The sequence below is a fragment of the Microtus oregoni genome, unplaced genomic scaffold, assembly GCF_018167655.1.
Source record: "Microtus oregoni isolate MIOR12 unplaced genomic scaffold, Mior012 000079F_000, whole genome shotgun sequence".
Lineage (NCBI taxonomy): Eukaryota > Metazoa > Chordata > Mammalia > Rodentia > Cricetidae > Microtus > Microtus oregoni.
Window position 1 is genome coordinate 2,713,833 of NW_024544152.1, and position 22,754 is coordinate 2,736,586.

Sequence of the window (22,754 nt, forward strand, 5' to 3'; positions counted from 1 at the left end):
TGATATTTATCTTTCTTACCCTTGGTTATCTCACTTTAATAAAATTTCCTGTTTTATATATTCACCTTCATATTTCATAAATTACTTTTATTAATAGCTGAATAGTATGCCATTGTGAATATATGACACATTTTTCTTTTATTTTCTTCAGATTTTGGACTTACAAGCTACTTCTTGTTCTTTGCTATTGTAAATACAGCATCAAAACATAGATGAACGAGTGTCTTTGTGGTATGATAGAACCCTTTAGGTATGTTAACAAAAGTACAATATCAAGGTTATATGATAGTTCTATGAGCTATCTCTTCAGCACTGACTACAATTTTATTAAAAGAATAGCAATACCTAATCTGTACATATCCTTGAAGTACTATGTTGTTTAAAGCAATAAGTGTGGAGGTGCTCATAGCACAAGGTTTACAAATATCAATAATCTTAATTTCTCAGTTAGTACATACATATTGATTCATTCTTAAAAATCATCCTAAATATCTGATCCCTAATATTTCAGTAAGCATAAATTATTTTGCATTTTGTGGAATTTATGTATATTAAATCATAGAGAAAATGCAGTTTATTATATCTAATATATTCGGCCTAATGATTTTTAGTTTAATTATGTTTATTTTTATACTTTTACCTTATGTTGCTAAAAGAAAATTGTTGCACAAGTACAATAGTTTCTTTTTATCAGTGCTCTTTTAGATGGGCCAACTGAGATTTTCCACTTTTTTAAGACAAAGTCTTTCTAAAAAGTATTGAGTATTGAACTTTGCAAATCAAGATGACCAGAAAATCAGAGTGATCTGCTTGCTTCTACCTCCTAAGTGTAATTAAAGGCATATGTCACCATGCCCAGTTTATTTTTCAGTTTTTAGAAAATTGGTTATTATCATTGCATGGCCATTCTTGAGCTAACATCTTCTCATTGTATATTTATTTATATGAGTACATGATCAAATATAAGTGGCTATTTAAATTTATTTGTATGCTGCCCCCACATTCACCCTTTGTCTGTGGTGCCCTTGGACTACCAGGCATCCCTGTTTCAGTGCTGAGGAGTTCCATCCAGAAGGGTGAGTGTGTGCCATCCCTGGGGCAGACTATCCCGGAAGGGAGCACAGCCCACACCACCTAGCTCATGCTGCAAGGGCTTCTTTGTTACACACTACACTGCCCCCCCAATCCTGCCCTATTGTCTCCAAGGTCCTTGGCCCAGGAACATTTCCTGCTCCTGCACTACGGCTATCCACCCAGAGGGCTGAGTTTCTGCCAGGCAGGCCAGAAGGTCCCCGAGAGGGAGTGTAGGGCACCTTCAGCTTTGCTGCAGGGTCTTCTGTGTTCCACTGGACCCTGCCCTCCCTCTATGTTCGCCCTTTTGTCTGAGGGTGTCCTTGGATTACCAGGAGACCCTGTGTCTGTGCTGAGGAGTTCCATCCAGACAGGAACAGTTCCTTCTCCTGCACTGAAGAGATCCACCCAAAGAGTCAGTCACAGCAAAGATTGGACCAAGACACTAAGACTATCCTGGCTCCATTTGAAGGAAGAGATGGGCAGGCACCAATGCTAGAAATCCTCTAAAAACCTGAAATGCAATATTACATCACCAGAATACATTGATCACGAAACAAGAAGAATTGAACACCCTACTCCAGAAGAAATAGAAGAAATCAACTTTAAATGGAACATTACGAAAATAATGGACAATCTTAAACAAGACGTGAAAACTGCCCAAAAGAAATGTGATGGAGGAGGGTCATCATTCTATCTGTTTTTCATTGGTTAAGTAATAAAGAAACTGCTTGGCCTCTGATAGGACAGAAAATTAGGTAGGTGGAGTAGACAGAACAGAATGCTGGGAGAAAGAAGCTGAGTCAGGTCAGTCGCCATGGTTCTCCCACTCCAGACAGATGCAGGTTAAGATCTTCCCTGGTAAGCCACCTTGTGGGCTACACAGATTATTAGATATGGGTTAGATCAATATGTAAGAGCTAGCCAATAAGAGGCTGGAACTAATGGGCCAGGCAGTGTTTAAAAGAATACCATTTCCATGTAATTATTTCAGGTGTAAAACTAGCCGTGCGGGATGCCGGGAGCCAGGGACGCAGCCCCACCAATCATATTACAACAGAAATGGAGATGACAAATAAAAAGATAGAGGAAATGAATAAATCTCTCAAAGATACCCAAGAAAACCAAGGAAAAACAAGAAAAAGCAATCAAACAGGTAAGGGAAACAGTTCAAGACTTGAAAAGTGAAATGGAGGTAATGAAGAAAATACAAACCAAGGGAAGGCTGGATATGGAAAATCTGAATAAATGAACATGAACTACAGAGACAAGCATTAACAACAGAATACAAGAGATCAAAGAAAGAATCTCAGACACTGAAGATACTATAGAGGAAATAAACTCACAGATTAAAAAACACAACGAATCCAACAAATTCTTACCACAAAACATCCACGAAATCTGGGGCACTGTGAAAAGACCAAACCTAAGAATAATAAGGGTAGAAGAAGGAGAAAAACTACAGCTCAAATGCCCAGAAAATATATGCAACAAAATTATGGAAGAAAACTTTCCCAACCTAAAGAATGATATTCCTATGAAGGTACAAGAAGCATACAGAACACCAAATAGACTGGATCAAAAAAAAAAAGCATCCACTCACCATATAATCAAAAAAATTATACAGAATAAAGAACAGATATTAAGATCTGCAAAGGAAAAAGGTCAAGTAACATATATAGGGAAACCTATCAGAATTACACCTGACTTCTCAATGGAAACAATGAAACCAGAAGGTCTTGGATAGATGTGCTGCAGATACTAAGAGACCATGGATGCAAGCCCAGACTACTATACCCACCAATTTGTGCATTCACCATCGATGGAGAAAACAAGATATTCCAGGACAAAAACAGATTTAAACAATACATTGCCACAAGCCCAGACAAACAGAAAATACTAGATGAAAAACCACAAGCCAAGGAAGCCAACAACATCCATAATAACACAAACATCTGACAACCTTCTACAAGCACAACTCAAAAATGGAAAATACACAAACTACCACCAGAAAAAAAAACAGAGTTAACAACCACTGGTCATTAATATCACTTAATATCAATGGACTCAATTCACCTATTAAAAGGTACAGGTTAAGAGAATGGATATGAAATCAGGATCCAACATTCTGCTGTATACAAGAAACACACCTCAACCTCAAAGACAGACACTACCTCAGAGTAAAGGGTTGGGAAAAGCTTTTCCAGTCAAATGGACCAACGAAAAAATCAGGTGTGGCTATACTAATATCAAACAAAATTGATTCCAAACTGAAATCAATCAGAAAAGATGGAGATGGACACTTTATACTCATAACAGGAACAATTCATCAGGAGAAAGTATCTATCCTGGATATCTATGCCCCTAATATAAAAGTACCCACATATGTAAAAGAGACATTATTAGAACTCAAAGCATACATTAAACCCCATACTCTAATAGTAGGAGATTTCAACACTCCTCTCTCACCAATGGACAGGTCAACCAGACAGAAACTTAACAGAGAAATAAGAGAACTATCAGATTTATGAAACAAATGGACTTAACAGACATCTATAGAACATTCCACCCAAACAGAAAAGAATATACCTTCTTCTCAGCATCTCATGGAACCTTCTCAAAAATTGATCACATAATTGGTAACAAAGCAAACATCCATAGATACAAAAAATTGTAGTACCCACCTGTGTACTGTCAGATCCCGATGGAATAAAGTTAGAATTCAACAACAGTTCTTACGCCAGAAAGCCTACAAACTCATGGAAACTGAACAGTCAACTACTGAACCACACCTGGGTCAATGAAGAAATAAAGAAAGAAATCAAGGTCTTCCTTGAATTCAATTAAAATAAAGACACATCATAACCAAACCTATGGGACACTATGAAAGCAGTGATAAGAGGAATGTTCATAACATTAAGAGCCCACATAAAGAAAACAGATAAAGCACATATTAGAGACTTAACAGCCCACCTGAAAGTTCTATGGCAAAAAAAAAAAAACGAAGCAGATTCACCTGGTAGGAGTAGAAGACTGGAAATAATCAAACTGAGGGCTAAAATCAACAAAATAGAAACACAGAAAACAATCCAAAGAATCAATAAAACAAAAAGCTGGTTCCTGGAGAAAATCAACAAGACTGACAAACCCCTATCCAAATTAATCAAACGGCAGAAAGAGAACATGCAAATTAACAAGATCAGAAATGAAAAGAGAGACATAACCACAGACACAGAAATTCAGAGAATCATTAGATCTTACTACAAAAGTCTCTATGCCAAAAAATTGGATAATTTGAAAGAAATGGACACTTTTTTAGATAAATACCATATGCCAAAATTAAATCAAAACCATGTGAACAGTTTAAATAGACCTGTAAGCTTCGAGGAATTAGAAGCTATCATCACACAACTCCCTACCAAAAAAATCCCAGGACCAGATGATTTCAATGCAGAATTCTACCAGATCTTCCAAGAAGAGCTAATACCTATACTTCTTAATGTGTTTTACAAAATAGAAACAGAAGAGTCATTGCCAAACTCCGTTGATGAAGCTACAGTCACCCTGGTGCCAAAACCAGACAAAGACTTAACCAAGAAAGAGAAATACAGACCAATCTCATTCATGAACATCGATGCAAAAATTTTCAATAAAATACTGGCAAACTGAATCTAAGAACATAACCAAAAAATTATCCATTATGATCAAGTAGTCTTCAAACCAGAGAGGCAGGGCTGGTTCAACATACAAAATTCTATCAATGTAAACCATTATATAAACAAACTGAAGGTTAAAAAAAAACATATGATCATTTCATTAGATGCTGAAAAAGCATATGACAATATTCAAAACCACTTTATGAAAATGGTCTTGGAGAGATTAGAGGTATAAGGTTAATTCCTAAATATAATAAAAGCAATATACAGCAAGTTGACAGCTAGCATTAAATTAAATGGAGAGAAAGTCCAAGCCATCGCACTAAAATCAGGAACAAGACAAGGCTGTCCACTGTCTCCATATCTCTTCAATATAGTGCTTGAAGTTCTAGTCATAGCAATAAGACAGCATAAAGAGAACAAGGGGATTCAAATTGGAAAGGAAGAAGTCAAACTTTTGTTATTTGCAGATGATATGATACTGTACATAAGCAACCCCAAAAACTCTACCAAAGAACTCCTACAGCTGATAAACAACTTTAGTAATTTGGCAGGATACAAGATCAACTCCAAAAGAATCAGTTTCCCTCCTATACGCAAAGAACAAAGAAGCAGAGAGGTAAATCAGAGAAACATTACCTTTCACGATAGCCACAAATAGCATAAAATATCCTGGGGTAAATCTATCTAATGGATTGAAAGATATGGTTGCTCTTCGGGCTGATGAGGGAGGGGGACTTGATCGGGGGAGGGAGAGGGAAATGGGAGGCGGTGGCTTGAAAAAGGCAGAAATCTTTAATAAATAAATAAATAACAACATATATTCTCTCCCTCTCAGAGAGAGAGAGAAAGAGAGAGGGGGGAGTGATAGATGGATGGATGGACGGATATACATACACACACACATACATAACCATGCATGTATGTGCAAATATGGCAAAAAAGGGAGAAGAACTATGTCTCAGATTCTCTTCAGAAATACAGTATCTACAATGGTATTTGACTAGATGTGGTAGCGCACACCTTTAATCCCAACATTCAGGAGGCAGAGGCAGGTGGATCTCTGTGAGTTCGAGGCCAGCCAGGTCTACACATCAAGTTCCAGGACAGCCATAGAAACAAAGCAAAACCCTGTCTCAAAAAAAATGAAAAAAATAAAAATAGTAAAACAAAAAAAAGAACTTTAAGTCTTTGAAGAAAGAAATTGAAGAGGATACGAGAAAATGGAAGGACCTCCCATGCTCTTAGATTGGGAGGATCAACATATTAAAAATGACAATTTCAGCAAAATCAATCTATAGATTCAATGCAATCGCCATCAAAATCCCAACAAAATACTTCACAGAACTTGAGAGAACAATAATCAGCTTTATATGGAAAAAAATACCCAAGATAGCAAAACAATCCTATACAATAAAACTACTTCTAGAGGCATTACCACCCCTGACTTCAAACTCTATTACAGAGCTACAGTAATGAAAATTGCTTCGTATTGTCACAAAAACAGAGATGTTTACCAATGGAATGGAATCAAAAACACAGATATTAATCCACAAACCTATGAACACCTGATTTTTGACAAAGGAGCTAAAATTATACAATGGAAGAAAGGAAGTATCTTTAACAAATGGTGCTGGCATAACTGGATGTCAACCTGTAGAAGAATGAAAATAGATCCAAATCTATCACCATGCACAAAACTCAAGTCTAAATGGATTAAAGACCTCAATATTAATCAGACCACACTGAACCTGATAGAAGAGAAAGTGGGAAGTAGTCTACAACACATGGGCACAAGAAACAATTTCCTACGTATAAACCCAGTAGCACAGACAATTAGAGCAACAATGAATAAATGGGACCTCCTGAAACTGAGAAGCTTCTGTAATGCAAAGGACACTGTCATTAAGACAAAATGGCAACCTACTGAATGGAGAAGATCCTCACCAACCTTGCATCAAACAAAGGTCTAATCTCCAAAATATATAAAGATCTCAAAAAACTAGACAGTAAAACTCAAATTAATCCAGTTAAAAAATGGGATACTGAACTGAACAGAGAATTCTCAACAGAAGTTCAAATGGCCAAAAGACACTTAAGGTCATGCTCAACCTCCTTAGCACTCAGGAAAATGCAAATCAAAACAACTTTGAGACACCATCTTATACCGGTCAGAACAGCTGAAATCAAAAAACACCAATGATAGCCTATGTGGGAGAGGATGTAGAGTAAGGGGAACACTCATTCATTGTTGGTGGGAATGCAAACTTGTGCAACCACTTTGGAAATCAGTGTGGCAGTTTCTCAGGAAACTGGGAGTCAACCTACCTCAAGACCCAGCAATTCCACTCTTGGGAATATACCAAAGAGATTCCCAATCATACTACAAAAGCATTTGTTCAACTATGTTCATAGTAGCACTATTTGTAAAGCCAGAACTGGTGTCCATAGGTGTCCCTCAATAGAAGTATGGATAAAGAAGGTGGGGAACAGATACACTTTAGAGTTTTACTCAGGGGTAAAAATAAATGGCATCTTGAATTTTGCATGCAAATGGATAGAAATGGAAATCACTTTACTGAGTGAGATAACCCAGACCCAAAAAGATGAATATGGTATGTACTCACTCATAAGTGGATTCTAGCCTTAAATAAAATCCCTTGAGCCTATTATTCATGACCCGAGAGAAGCTAAATAAGAAGGTGAACCAAAAGAAAAACATTTAGTTATCCTCCTGGATAATGGAAGTAGACAAGATTGCTAGGCAAAAGTTGGGAGCTCAGGGCTGGTGGTGAGTTGAAGGGAAGGGGAGATGGGGAGAGAGATGGGAGAAGGGGAGGATTGGGGAGAGATTGGGGGAATGAGATGGTTGAGATGGAGGAAGGGTGGATATGGGATCAGTGAAGTAGATATCTTAATTAAGGGAGCCATTTTAGGGTTGGCAAGAGACTTGGCTCTAGAGGGATTCCCAGGTGTCCAAGGAGATGTCCCCAGGTAGGTCTTTGAGCAACAGAGGGGAGAATGTCTGAACTGGCCTTCTCCCATAGCCACACCATGGGAATATCTTGCATATCACCATAGAACATTCATCCAGTGATGGATGGGGATAGAGACAGAGACCCATAATGGAGCACTGGACTGACCACCCCAGGTTCAGATGAAGAACAGAAGGAGGGACAACGTGAGCAAGAAAGTCATGACCGCGAGGTGTGCGTCCACCCTCTGAAATGGTGTGACTGATCTAATGGGAGCTCACCAAGGCCAGCTGGACTGGGATTGAATAAGCATGTGATCAAACCAGATTCTGAATATGGCTGTTAATGAGGGCTGAGAGGTTAATGATAAAGGCATTGGGTTTACATTCTACTGCACGTATTAGCTTTTTGGGCACCTAGTCTGTTTGGATGAACACATTCTTAGACCTGGTTGGATGGGGAGGGCCTTGGACTTTCTACTAGGCAGGGAACCCTGATTTCTCTTAGGAGAGGGAGGCGGAAGGAAAGTAAAGGGAGTAAGAGGGAAATAGAAGGAAGGAAGGAAAGAAGGAAGGAAGGAAAGAAGGAAGGAAGGAGATAGAAATATTTAAGAACGAAAGAAAGAAAGAAAGAAAGAAAGAAAGAAAGAATTCACAGGGAACCATTAATGAAGACGTCTTCCTGGAAAGAGAAATGTCAGGGTCGGAAGGAGGCATCAGCTATAATGGCTTTACCTCATGAATGCTCTCAGCCTACTTGTTCCTCCAAATATGCATAGAGAACATTGAGAAAAACATTTTGCAGAGACTTAAAGTGGGAAATGGAAAAAGGATTGAAGTAATAAAACAAAGGTCCCATGTCTTATTAATCCTCCTGAGTAACAAGAAAGTGTGGTCTGAAAAGAGGAACAATGTTTTTCCATGATGTATCCACGAGCCAGAAACAGCTTGGCCTCCTCAACACTGCAATACAGGCATTGGAGGAAACAGCTTAATTAGCTTCATTCACTGAAACCAATGATCTTACCTTATACAAGGGACATAAGTATCAAGGTAAGTTTTCTGTTTTTCTTTGAGGTCACAACAGTTTTTATTTGCCTAAACAGGGACTTTGAGATACTCTTTCCTCAGACCTTGCCAAGTTAAGCATGATACAGCAATGTACATTTCAAAACAGTTTTCTGAAAAGAACCATATACTAGGTAACTCAATGACAACACTGTTATTGATCATAAACATAGTGAACTGTACTGAAGGGGAAAAGCAGACACCCTCACATGTGTGCTCTCTGCCTGTAACAAAGGTTGAGAGAGAATACTTTGGACACCTGAAACCTATACGAACAACCTTATCTTTAATGTCTGCAACAATAATAATATGTAATAGTCATAGACTTGGTCAAATAAAAAAGCAACTCCCACTAAAAATACTGTATTCATCCTACAGAACTCAAGAGATAGGAGTGCTATTCAAAAGTGTCCACATGCACGTAGCGTCTGAAATATTCTTTCTATCCTGAAAGAGAAACTAGAAAAAAGATACGATTCCCTCAGAAAGCAATGACTCGATTCAGGATGTGACTTTATATTAAAGCACCATGCAAAACATGGAGATAAAGGAAGCGATTTCCATTTGCCGGTCACTATTTTAGCAACACAGCTTGGAGAGTTCTGTCCTCATTATATAACCTTTCGTCTGCTCCAGGAAGTTAAGACAACAGTGCGACAAATGGGACATGTGTTATGCTCCCAAAACCAGCGTTCGATGCAGGGGACATGGTACTCATGGGAGCAAGGTAGCTCACAAATTCTGTCGCCTTCTGTATATTGAGTCATGCATACAGTGCATGTCTTCAATGCATCGTTTTCACCAAAACTTCTCGTTGCCAAGTTATTAATCTGGACATTGGTGGGTCTTGTAATTAGGTGGTTGTCATTAAAGGGGTAAAGCTTCAACACCTCCTTGAAACATCTGTGAGATACTTTCTGAATATGCATCAATGGAAAGGGGGCCAGGGTTGTAGCTGGGGATGGAAGCAGAGTTGTTACCACTCCATGCAAGCTCACCAAAAGGTGTTGTTCTCTGCCTGAACCTGGGTTGAATTGGAGGAGATGTAGTTTCCCTTGATCCAGTATTGAAGATTGAAAGAGTGGAAAAGCTGTGAGTACTCATAGAGGTTGACCCAGCTGCACGTTCAGAATGTGTAGAAGTGCCTAGAAAACCTCCAGGTTCACTTTCATAAGTGACCGTGTTGTTTGGGATCTGAGACCTCGACAGAGTTCTGCTAGCTGCGCTATCTCTCTGCCGGTCTTCTGCCAGCAGAACTCTTCTGACTTGAAGGTCTCTGGTTGGAGGTCTTTGACCAGATCCTGCCACTTCACCATTGGCATCTGTGTCTGAAGAGCTTGTCCCTTGAGCAGCAGAATTTCTTGACCCAGAAGCCACAAAACGACCTCTACCTAGCAACTCAGGGCTAGTTATCTGGTGAGGGGCTCTAGAACTTCCCTCGATCTCGTTTACCAAAGGCAGCTCAAAAGTCTGAGATGAGATGCTATGATGAGATCTTCGTGGAATTTCATTTGCTGGGGGCAGAGAAGAACTACTTCTTTCAGCTCTGGCTCTGGTTCTTCGCTGGTGTTCTGGTTTCCGGCTTCTTGCCCTCCTCCGACCTCTGGTGGATGGCACATCTGTTAATGCTTCAGCAGAACTGTGTTCTGACCTAGGTGTTCTGGCAGATGATGTCTCAGATGCTGTACTTTCCATTTGAAGGGATACTGCGATCCATGATTTCTAAATTAAGACGTGTAGCAGATGGTTCATTTTCATTCTCTGAAGTTTGGCTTCCATTATTACGGTTAACTTTGGTCTCTAAACTGAATCTGAAATCACGACTGTTTGGATTAGTGTGGCTCACTGCCCTCACGGACTGATTACCTCTCTGACCACTTCTTGTTGTATTGCCAGTCTGTCTGACAGAGCTAAGGCAATCTATTATGGAGTCACCATTGGACTTGTCATCTGAAGAGTCTCCGTTTTCTTCTGAGCTCTGCGGCGGCGGCGGAGGCAGAGGTGGCAGCACCGGCCACTGTTTAATTTGCTGAAGTCTTCTATAGAGCTCCTCCCCAGTACTTTGACCTGGGGTGCCTAGCAAATGGTTGTCTCTCAGAAGTCGAGAGTCTTCTCCGCTCAGATTATTGACAAATCCATAGAAAGCTTCTTCCCGATCCAAGCGATCCCCTTGCCTTCTGTGCTGTGCTGCAGATTGGTCATTTCCTTGATCGCTAGAATCTGAGTTTTCCATCTTGATGATCAAGTGGACGATTATCTGTCTGTTATGAAATAGTACTGAAATCCAATCAACTGGACCTTCAGGTTTCTTCACTAGGCTTCGGTGGTCCGGCCTGGAGAGGACTGGCTGGGCTCTGCCGCCTCCGCTGCCCGAGAGGCTGCCTGAGATCTACCGCCTGCCTGCCTCCTGCACTCTAGCCTGCCTCAGAATGCCTGGGAGAGACCTGCCCCTAGCCCAGCGCCTGCACATTCTGAGACATAGCTCCAGCAACCATTATCTTCCCCATTGTTACCTAGCAGTGACAGAAATCCACTCAAGATGACTTTTCTTAAAGTCACCCCAAATTATCTATTGAATGTATTTCAGGTCCTCTTTCTCAGCTACTCCAGAGGACTCAAGAAGTCCTATTTAGAAAGCAGATGATTCAGCCAAAGCGTACCAGGTGGGCTTGGGGAAGAGTGACTGGTAGACCTACTCATAGGACAAGCCCAATCTTCTTGCAAGGCTGTCATCACGCTGGGAAATTTAGTGAGATAGTGACTGCTTCATGATACGTTGGCATCACACAGGATGTTCATTGTGCCCTTCCCCAATCACAGTGGCTAGGTGCCATCATGAAAAGGAACCAAGGGGTTGACCTTTGCTACTCTGGTGTCAAGAGAACAAGGATTAATTCAGGGAGCCTGAAGATACCCTGCTATAGCCCTCGAGTGGGAGATAGATATAGGCACTATTACAGAGAAGGGGAAAGCAGATATGGACATGCTGATCCTGTCAGGTTGGCATCCAATTAGGGTGCTAAGGGGAATGGTGATTTCTAGACCAGCCCTCAAATGTAAGTGTAAGGAACTGTTACTGTCACCCGAGGTCGGCAGGAAGTTTGACTTCTAGAGGTCCCTTTCTGCCATGCATTTCACTACCGGCAGGATGGAAAACAGAAACTCAGACCCATTGGAACGCTTGTTTTCCATAGCCCCCTTCCTCCCACTGAGTGTTCACTGAGGGGTGACTTATGAAAACACAGAGCCTGAGCCTCCTGCTCAGATCTCAGTCCTCTCTTTGCTCCCCTTCCCCACTCTTCAAAGTGTTCAGGGGCCTCTCATCAACTTGGTAAGTAGGCAGAGCCCGAAACATAAACTCTGGAGAAGGTGGAACATGGGAGCAGCTGCATAGCCCTAAGGCTTGGAAAGCAGAGTGTGTGTAGTAGATGTTGTTGCTATACAAAGAAGAGACACTCCCAAAGAAGATGGACATGTTGAAGGTCTGACCCTTGGCTAGTCCAGGATCAGCAGTTTCATAAATGGTAGACAAGGCAAGAGAACTCTATTTAAACACACCACTCTTTGCTCCTAGCAGACTCCAATATTGGGAGACCCAGAAAGAAATCACACACTGATGTAGGTGGGTCTTCTATCTATCTGTTGCTTTCATTGGTTAATTAATAAAGAAAACTCCTTGGCCTGATAGGTCAGAACATTCAACGGGTCATGTCCTCATAAATTCACTGTGATCTTAACCACATATGGCCTCAGCCTTTCTCACTGTCCTCTGGCCCCGTGCATTCAACCCATCTCATGCTTTGTTTCACTAGATACAGGGTTCCAATTCCTAGGAATTGAACATCTGTCTCTTGAAGAGGTCAATTCGGATGCCAAGATTCTGAAGTAACAATAGTCATGTCTGCACCTGTGTTCAGTAATCCCTCAATTGCAATGCTATGTATAAGAACTCTTTAATTTGGTCTTTGTTAATTGGAGGAAGTTTGCCAACATATGCATTTCCTATTTCCTAATGGAGTTCTTTTTAATCCATCCTCCATGACTAGTCTATCATCCAGAACAGTATGGTTGTTTACAGCAGCCACTAGATTTTTAATTTTCTTGGTGGGATATTTTCTCTACAATGAATGGGAAAGACTCAAACATGTTTGACATGGAGACCTGCATGAGGCCCCCCAAGGAGTTTCCCAATGGTACAAGATTGTTTTGTCCGTCTTTCTCAATCTACAATCATTGATCCAATGTTGGCTTTTGCCACCTCATCTACATAATCCCGGAGATTGAGACCTTCTAATTTTGCCATCTCTAGGGGAGACATTATTTCTAGGAATTCCTTGCCTACAATTGCTTCTCAGGTATCTTATTTTACTACAATTAAAATACTTAGCATTTTGGTGTCTCCTCATGCCTTTGGAAATTGCTTTTCCTACCCAAACCTTAGTATTATAGTCAAATGTTTCAACATTCACTGTATGTAGGATCCATTTATTTTCTGGTGCTGATCTGATCATTAAAGGTCCAAGTACATTTTTGCCTTATTAGTTGGCATCTTCAAATGCCAAAGATTTAATAAGTAGTTATCTAGCTTCTGAATCTGTTACTGCTATTTGTACAGCCTTATTTAACCTTTCTTTAAAGTCACGAACAGGGTCTCTCAGTCCCCTTTTATTCCGGGTATATTATCCAATTATTTTTCTTAGTTCTTGAATCCTGTCCCAAACATATAAGGCCGTTGTGTGACATAGGGACAAACTGTTTTCAACACATATATCCCAATCCTGTGGATCCTTTTAATAGCCCTCGTCAAGAATTTGCTTTTGGGAAGCTTCAAATTCTTTTGTTTTTCCCTATTGTTCTGAAATGTTTGCCTTTTTTGCCAATAGCATTTCCATAATTGCTTGGGTCTGTCTTCAAGAACTTCTGAAACTAATTGGAGTCAATTTTATGTGATATCCTTCTTGCTTGAAGTCCACCTTTTTTACCATTTCCCTAACAAATGAAGAATGCAAGGCATAGGATACTATTGCTTGCTTAATTTCCTGTAGAACATTCATACTTATAGGTTGCCATTTACATCCTTTGAAACCTTTTGTGTATTTGGTACTGGATGGCTTGTCAGGGGAGACTGCAGGATACCTAGCTAGACTCTTGGATGAGTCATCCCTGACTCTGACATATATTGTTATGTACTGTCCTTGTACCTTCTCTCCCTGCTCATCAGTAATGATAACTTTCTCCATTATTTCAAATGTTTTTACCACTGCTGTTTGTGAAGTATGAATTTCTTTTCCTGTGTATAGTTTTAGTGCCTTCCTTGAGTAACTTAGCTTCTGGTCCTTCTTCTCCACATATGATTCCAAGGTATGATTTTTTTTTCCAGTAAAGATAACATCTCATCCTTGGACATTATTTGGATGGCGTGCAGATTGCCTTCCTGGAGAGATACCCTATTTGTTAATCTATCGCAATTTTTTAACCTATTTTGATTATTAAATTCAACAGTATGAATTCTTTCAGATAATTTCCCTTCGCCATTTGCCATAGATTAAAATTTGTCTCTAAAATTAATGTTATCATTTTCAAAGATATTATTTTTTTCAGCTTGCTCGTCATTATTCATCTGTAAAGACTGTATCATCTCTAAAATTGATTCATTCATGGCTCTGTTATCAAACTGTTTTATTAAGAATATAACAATAAAAACAAAGCTAAATCCCAAAATAAAATTAATAAATGTATAAGAAAAATCACAGAATCAAATTGCCCAGTGAGCCACTTTCCTTTTAGTTTTTGTAATGCTGGATTCTGTGAAAAATTGCCTACAGCTTTCTCCCCACGCCTATTCCTTAAAGAGGTTGCTAGAGTTCCTTCTTGTGTTTATGTCCCATTCTTCTTTAGTGTCTCTTTCTCTTTCCCATGTGGAAAAATGTCTGGTTTCCTTTATCTTAATCCCTACAACCTTGATGAAACTATTTCAATACCTAATGTAGTTCACAATCCGGTTACCATTCATGACCTCTATACAATTATTTCTAATAACTGTATCCCTGAGAATACAGATGTGTTTAGGAAAAGACTTGTAATAATGCACATAAAATACTTCAAACAGATTGCTCCCACCAACTATATTTACGGCAGTCCCCAAAATTGATCCTCATTGGAATTACAAAGGCAAAAATGATTGTCTCCTCTTTGTCCTAAGGGGAACAGACCTCAAAACATTAAATTTCAAAAGTTCCAAGAGGTAATTCAAGACAACTCTGAAAATTCACCTCAACTCATCCTTTGCCTTACACAGATCTTGCTCCACCATACAAACCTAGAACTGGAAATCCCATATGGCCAACAGCTCCTTATGACCTAAATTTCTGCCCAATCTTTTACACATATAAAGGCCAAAATCAAAGGTCTACATTGAGGCCAGCTTACACACCAAATCAAGGTTCTGGCAGTGGCATTTAACATCTTCCATAACCATGATGAGTGCAAGCAAAAACATAAGTACTACTCTTCGATAAGCCCCTCCAACAACCTCCCAGTACTGGGATATCCTAAAAGAGGAAAACTTCTGGTCAGAAGGAATAGGCATGTTCTTGCTTCGAGTTAGGAAACAAATTTACTGGGCTTGTGTTTTTTTCAAATCCTCAAAGACCTCTTTGACTTTGTCCTAAGTTTCACTATGAGGGTCATTGAGAATCACAGTGTCCTCAGGGCACAACATTCCTGGAGTAATCCGACCTTTCTACATTACCTTTATTATTATTATTATTATTATTATTATTATTTATTAAAGATTTCTGTCTCTTCCCCGCCACCGCCTCCCATTTACCTCCCCCTCCCCCAATCAATTCCCCCTCCCTCGTCAGGGTTCCCTGACCTGTGGGAAGTCCAAGGACTGCCCACCTCCATCCAGGTGTAAGTTGAGCATCCAAACTGCCTAGGCTCCCCCAAATCCAGTATGTGCAGTAGGATCAAAAACCCATTGCCATTGTTCTTGAGTTCTCAGTAGTCCTCATTGTCTGCTATGTTCAGTGAGTCCGAGTGGACAATGAGTTCTACACCCCTTTTAAACCTACTGTGCCTAGCAGCTGAGGATTGATGTGGCCTGGGCTGTACTATGGACCTCACTAAACTGACAACAATCACTCTCTGGGAGCTTTGAGTCTCAAATCTTGTGTTAGGTCTCCTTATTATGTTCCTTCTGGATATCAATATCACTCTTTTAGTCTTGATGAAATTCTGGAGTCCTGCTCATCCCTGTACCCCCTGAATAGTCAGGGGGAAGGGCTGGTTTTCCATACCTATTCAGATCTTATTCTATAACTAGTTCCTTCAAAGGCTTTTCCTTTTCTCACTCATCTTTCCCTTATACCCTCACATGCTTTTTCATTACTAGGGAGAGAGATTCTCTTCAAACATGGCATGAATTTTGTCTTTGACCCTGGCAACAGCTCCTAAGACACCTCTAAAACTCTTTACCCCTTTCTTCTGCCTCCATTTGTACTCTCTCTCTCCAAGGAATCATAAAATCTCTCCTGTCCTCTGCCTTCTTATTTTGTCAGTCCCACTTAATAGATTACTACTCTCCTTTTCTTGCTATAAATCATTTTCCACTTTATTACTTTCATTGACCCTCTGCCTGTATCTCCAAATGCCAACACCCCCTAACTGTAACCAGGCTCTGAAGCCTCAAACCTTTTATTTAATCTCTTTTATCCAAGCTGTTTCAACATTTCAACTCTTCACCATAAATTACCCCCATATTGGCCGTGAAAGACCAGAACTTTCTCATGGTTCTGGAATTTTTTTCCATTAATAATGCTGCCATTGCTCCACTGAATCCTGTGATTTCTATTCTTTATACTATCCTTATTATCTCTGGCTACACTACTCACTTCTTGGTCCTAGAATTTAAAGATGATTTTTTTCTTAATTCCATTAGATATCAATTATCAAGATCCACCTGCCTTCATATAAGCAGACTCTAATACTCAATAATCCCAACAATTGTCTTTCTCTAGTGATTTGTAGATAGCCCCCACCTCTTAAAGTAGGCCCTTGCCAAGCAGCTGGACTGCCTTTCCCCTTTTCCTCCTGTCAGCTTCAGTAGGAACATGTTCTCCTTTACAGTCCTTCATTTAATGACAGTCAATTTGACTGCCTCTCTCATCAATTTCCTAGCTCTAGAGAATACAAAACTCACTTTTCAAAGCTCCTCTCTCCCCTACCCCACCACAAGCCTAGGAATCTCTTTTACACCAACCAATAAACACCTCACTCAGAACCACCATGCTTACCTCTATTCCCTATCTCTACCTTCAACAAAATCTCAGTTGCTTTAATTTCTTTTATTAAGGTTGGCCCAACTTCCTCCATTCATGTCACTGGACTTTCACTTGCATGTCCTCAAACACTTCTAAATCTCCTCATGAGCCACTTTTTCTCATAAAAAAAAAACAGTTCCTTAGACTTAAAAAAGTGTTCTCCTCTCTGCCCTGGAACTCTGTTCCCCAAATCTATACAGACCTTTACATCTCTACACTTCTGAAAACAAGGTTATAAACATGGGGTCTTCGAATACGTTTTTGGCCTTTCTTTGTCCTTGTTGCTTACCTCTCCAAAACTCTGAACAATACAATTCATGGCTGGCTGCTTCAAACCTTCTCTGTGAATCTAAAACATTAACTAAGGGAACTCCATTACAACATATCTTCCTCTCTCTCTCTCTCTCTCTCTCTCTCTCTCTCTCTTTAATTACAAAGGACTCCAATCCCTTCTGCTATCTCAATTATATATCACCAAACTTCTTTTACAAAAAATAACTCATAATTCTTATTTGTACCCCATTAACACATTTGAACTTATTCCCTTTGCATCAACATTCTTCAGATGCTCTTCACTCCTCCAATGAGAACCTTGAAGTTCTCCTCCCACATCGTTCCATATATAAGGGATTCTTCTATCTATTTCTGATTTTACTTTTTAAAGAAATGGCAGTTCCTTGCTCTGAGATGCTCACCATGTTTATGGGATATGCAGTAGTCTCTCAGTTGATGTCATCAGGCAGCTTCCATATGTCCACAAAAGACACATCAGCAGGCAGAATAGGTATCCCTAACCAGAGACATCCAAATTGTCCGAAATATGTGTCAACAGTGTACACAGACCCTAAATATGCTTATCCCATTCTCTTAACACACTTGGATATCGGGAAGGTAACAGTATTTATGAAGACAAAAGACAATTATATCACTAACTGTTCATATAGTCATAAATTCCTGAAGGTTTCTCTCTTACCCTCTCAAATTGGCTTTCTTCATTTTAAAGCACATCAGACTGTCCACTCCACTGTAGTAAATGTAATACCTGTGCTGACATAGGAGCTCTCAAGCTGCCCTTTGATCCCTTATAGCTCACCCTACTTCCCTCCAAGGTACACAACTGCATGACCCAGATAAAAACATACATAGCCCTCCTTCAACACATCATTCACTAATATTATCACATATTTTGCCCTAATACCAAATCCATTCTATCCTTTCTCCAAACCCACCTGACTCTCATTACAGTAGATAGGACCTTTGTACATAATATATCCTAAAACTACAATGTATAGAGGGTGCTAAATAGACCTCCAATATATAATCCCCTGTTTCCAACTCACCATACCCAGTGACTGTTTCCTGACTGTGATTGGCAAAATGACTTAGGGCAATTGCCCATTATAAAATGTTATTAATATTTTTTAGTCTAAATTGACAAATACTCTTGCTGGATTGACTTATTCACAGTAATTATTCTTCTACTCTATTACATAGTGTCTTTCTTTGAACTGCTTACTTCCATAGAGTCCAGAATTCACCTCTCAGATTACCCAGGGCCTGAGCTAAACTTTGTAAATGCCCTGGTATTTTCCCATCCCATATCCATAATTTTAATGTTTTCTCGTAAGGTATAACACACCTGTAGAACCCTAAAAAATACTTAACAAATTTACTGTGAACCTTCTTTTCAATTGTATTAAATTTATCTCTCTAGCTAAAACCCATCAATCATTCTCCATTTGAATTTATGTTTGGGAGACCCCTTCTTTTTCTGGGACTATATCCCTTACCCATTCCATCTCTAATTAACTCCCCCCTCCTGCAGGAAATCCAATGGTTCATATGAACACATACTAACAGCTTACTTCTCAGGTCATTCACAAATCCTGCATTTTTTTTTCTGTGTAGACAGAAAAGATTCTCCTTGCAAGCCTTAAGAAACCACTTCTGCCTATGCAACTCAAATGGCAAGTAACCTATACTATGGTATTTTTGACTGACTGAAGTTAGACTCTGGAAAATCTCAAATTGGGTACATCTGTCTCATTCAAAACCTTTTCAATCCCCCTCGCCTTCCTCATTCACTAACACTCTCTAAGACCCTCCTTTACTTTCTCATCCCTATGGTCCTTGTGCCCTTAATTACTTTTAAATCCCCATTGCCTCTATCTTTGAACAAGATGAATATTATGTCTTCTCATGCTTCTCTTCAACCTTAATATGTCAGATTATGTCTAGAAATTCAGGCCATGGAAATCTTAGAAGCCAAAAAAGGATTCTACCTGTGTTATCTGTAAAGCTTCCTGTCTCAAAACTGGGTGCAGTATTCCTGTAACAATTCTTATTCAGTCCTGCTCTATTTCATCGAAACACAATGAATGACCCTCCACCTGCTTAATCTTCCCAAAATTATGAGATCTTCCCAATTACAAAAGATGTCCCAAATGCATTTCCAAAATCTATTGGCCAAGTACTGGCATCACACAGTGGGCAGATGACACCAGACAGTCATTGGAATTCTGACTTCTCCAAACCACTATTGTCAACACACTCCAAATGTATAACCAAGACCAATGGGAAGATAGAAGGGACCCTTGGTTTCAAGGTGCATTGTATAATAGAAAGCATTTTAACCCATTTAAATCTTGGAAACTCATGACTACACTTAATAATCACTATCAATTGGTTCCCATAACTACATTGGTGATCCAGGTGCCTTTGGAGATCAAACACTCTGAGAAACTCCTACACACACAATTATAAGACTCAAACAAACTCAATTTGTCCCACTCACCTCCTCTCCAATTTACACTCTCATGGCAAGATCCTCACTTGGGTTGAAATCATCCGACAACCCCTTTTTTATTCTCAACTTCACTGATTCTTTAATGTCTGCTTTCTTTGTGACACTCTTCAATGTCTACTACTTATGTCTTATCAATCTTCCTGAGTAACTAGAAAGTTTGGTCTGAAAAGAGGAACAATGTTTTTCCATGATGTATTCATGAGCCAGAAACAGCTTGGCCTCCTGGAATCCTTAATATAAATTCTGGTTTTTCTCAACATTGCTATACAGGCATTGCTGGAAACAGCTTATTTAGCTTCAGTTACTGAAACCAATGATCTTACGTTATTTAATGGATCTAAGTATCAAGGTAAGTTTTCTGGTTTTTTTTTTTTGAGGTCACAGCTGTTTATATTTGCTTAAACTGTGACTTTGAGATACTCTTTCCTCAGACCTTGCCAAGTTAAGCATGATACAGCAATGTACATTTCAAAACAGTTTTCTGAAAAGAACCATATACTAGGTAACTCAATGACAACACTGTTATTGATCATAAACATAGTGAACTGTACTGAAGGGGAAGAGCAGACACCCTCACACGTGCACTCTCTGCCTGTTACAAAGGTTGAGAGAGAATACTTTGGACACCTGACACCTATACGAACAACCTTATCTTTAATGTCTGCAACACTAGTAATATGTAATAGTCATGGACTTGGTCAAATAAAAAAGCAACTCCCACTAAAAATACTTGTATTCATCCTACAGATCTCAAGAGATAGGAGTGCTATTCAAAAGTGTCCACATGCACGTAGCGTCTGAAATATTCTTTCTATCCTGAAAGAGAAACTAGAAAAAAGACACGATTCCCTCAGAAAGCAATGACTCGATTCAGGATGTGACTTTATGTTAAAGCGCCATGCAAAACATGGAGATAAAGGAAGCGATTTCCATTTGCCGGTCACTATTTTAGCAACACAGCTTCGAGAGTTCTGTCCTCATTATATAACCCTTCGTCTGCTCCAGGAAGATAAGACAACAGTGCGACAAACGGGACAGGTGTTATGCTCCCAAAACCAGCGTTCGATGCAGGGGACATGGTACTCATGGGAGCAAGGTAGCTCACAAATTCTGTCGCCTTCTGTATATTGAGTCATGCAGACAGTGCATGTCTTCAATGCATCGTTTTCACCAAAACTTCTCGTTGCCAAGTTATTAATCTGGACATTGGTGGGTCTTCTCATTAGGTGGTTGTCATTAAAGGGGTAAAGTTGGGTTGCTTCAACACCTCCTTGAAACATCTGTGAGATACTTTCTGAATATTCATCGATGGAAATGGGGCCAGGGTTGTAGCTGGGGATGGAAGCAGAGTTGTTACCACTCCATGCAAGCTCACCAAAAGGTGTTGTTCTCTGCCTGAACCTGGGTTGAATTGGAGGAGATGTAGTTTCCCTTGATCCAGTATTGAAGATTGAAAGAGTGGAAAAGCTGTGAGTACTCATAGAGGTTGACCCAGCTGCACGTTCAGAATGTGTAGAAGTGCCTAGAAAACCTCCAGGTTCACTTTCATAAGTGACCGTGTTGTTTGGGATCTGAGACCTCGACAGAGTTCTGCTAGCTGCGCTATCTCTCTGCCGGTCTTCTGCCAGCAGAACTCTTCTGACTTGAAGGTCTCTGGTTGGAGGTCTTTGACCAGATCCTGCCGCTTCACCATTGGCATCTGTGTCTGAAGAGCTTGTCCCTTGAGCAGCAGAATTTCTTGACCCAGAAGCCACAAAACGACCTCTACCTAGCAACTCAGGGCTAGTTATCTGGTGAGGGGCTCTAGAACTTCCCTCGATCTCGTTTACCAAAGGCAGCTCAAAAGTCTGAGATGAGATGCTATGATGAGATCTTCGTGGAATTTCATTTGCTGGGGGCAGAGAAGAACTACTTCTTTCAGCTCTGGCTCTGGTTCTTCGCTGGTGTTCTGGTTTCGGGCTTCTTGCCCTCCTCCGACCTCTGGTGGATGGCACATCTGTTAATGCTTCAGCAGAACTGTGTTCTGACCTAGGTGTTCTGGCAGATGATGTCTCAGATGCTGTACTTTCCATTTGACTGAGGATACTGCGATCCATGTTTTCTAAACTAAGACGTGTAGCAGATGGTTCATTTTCATTCTCTGAAGTTTGGCTTCCATTATTACGGTTAACTTTGGTCTCTAAACTGAATCTGAAATCACGACTGTTTGGATTAGTGTGGCTCACTGCCCTCACGGACTGATTACCTCTCTGACCACTTCTTGTTGTATTGCCAGTCTGTCTGACAGAGCTAAGGCAATCTATTATGGAGTCACCATTGGACTTGTCATCTGAAGAGTCTCCGTTTTCTTCTGAGCTCTGCGGCGGCGGCGGAGGCAGAGGTGGCAGCACCGGCCACTGTTTAATTTGCTGAAGTCTTCTATAGAGCTCCTCCCCAGTACTTTGACCTGGGGTGCCTAGCAAATGGTTGTCTCTCAGAAGTCGAGAGTCTTCTCCGCTCAGATTATTGACAAATCCATAGAAAGCTTCTTCCCGATCCAAGCGATCCCCTTGCCTTCTGTGCTGTGCTGCAGATTGGTCATTTCCTTGATCGCTAGAATCTGAGTTTTCCATCTTGATGATCAAGTGGACGATTATCTGTCTGTTATGAAATAGTACTGAAATCCAATCAACTGGACCTTCAGGTTTCTTCACTAGGCTTCGGTGGTCCGGCCTGGAGAGGACTGGCTGGGCTCTGCCGCCTCCGCTGCCCAAGAGGCTGCCTGAGATCTACCGCCTGCCTGCCTCCTGCACTCTAGCCTGCCTCAGAATGCCTGGGAGAGACCTGCCCCTAGCCCAGCGCCTGCACATTCTGAG

At 40.3% G+C, this 22,754-nt stretch overlaps 2 protein-coding genes across 2 annotated transcripts; both read right to left on the minus strand.

The window, feature by feature from the left end:
• Positions 1 to 9,636: 9,636 nt before the first annotated feature.
• On the minus strand, positions 9,637 to 11,002 carry LOC121441543 (E3 ubiquitin-protein ligase RLIM-like). Its single transcript, XM_041642773.1, is given in 2 exon segments — positions 9,637 to 10,474; positions 10,476 to 11,002. Coding segments are annotated over 2 exon segments (1,365 nt in total).
• A 9,877-nt stretch (positions 11,003 to 20,879) lies between these two features.
• LOC121441544 (E3 ubiquitin-protein ligase RLIM-like) lies at positions 20,880 to 22,511 on the minus strand. Its single transcript, XM_041642774.1, has one exon. It carries the CDS (start codon positions 22,509 to 22,511, stop codon positions 20,880 to 20,882), a length of 1,632 nt encoding a protein of 543 aa, XP_041498708.1.
• Between the last annotated feature and the right edge of the window lie 243 nt (positions 22,512 to 22,754).

Bases quoted from the DNA above. Each gene is read 5' to 3' on its own strand.
- LOC121441544 (XM_041642774.1), bottom strand. From the start codon at position 22,511: ATGGAAAACTCAGATTCTAGCGATCAAGGAAATGACCAATCTGCAGCA.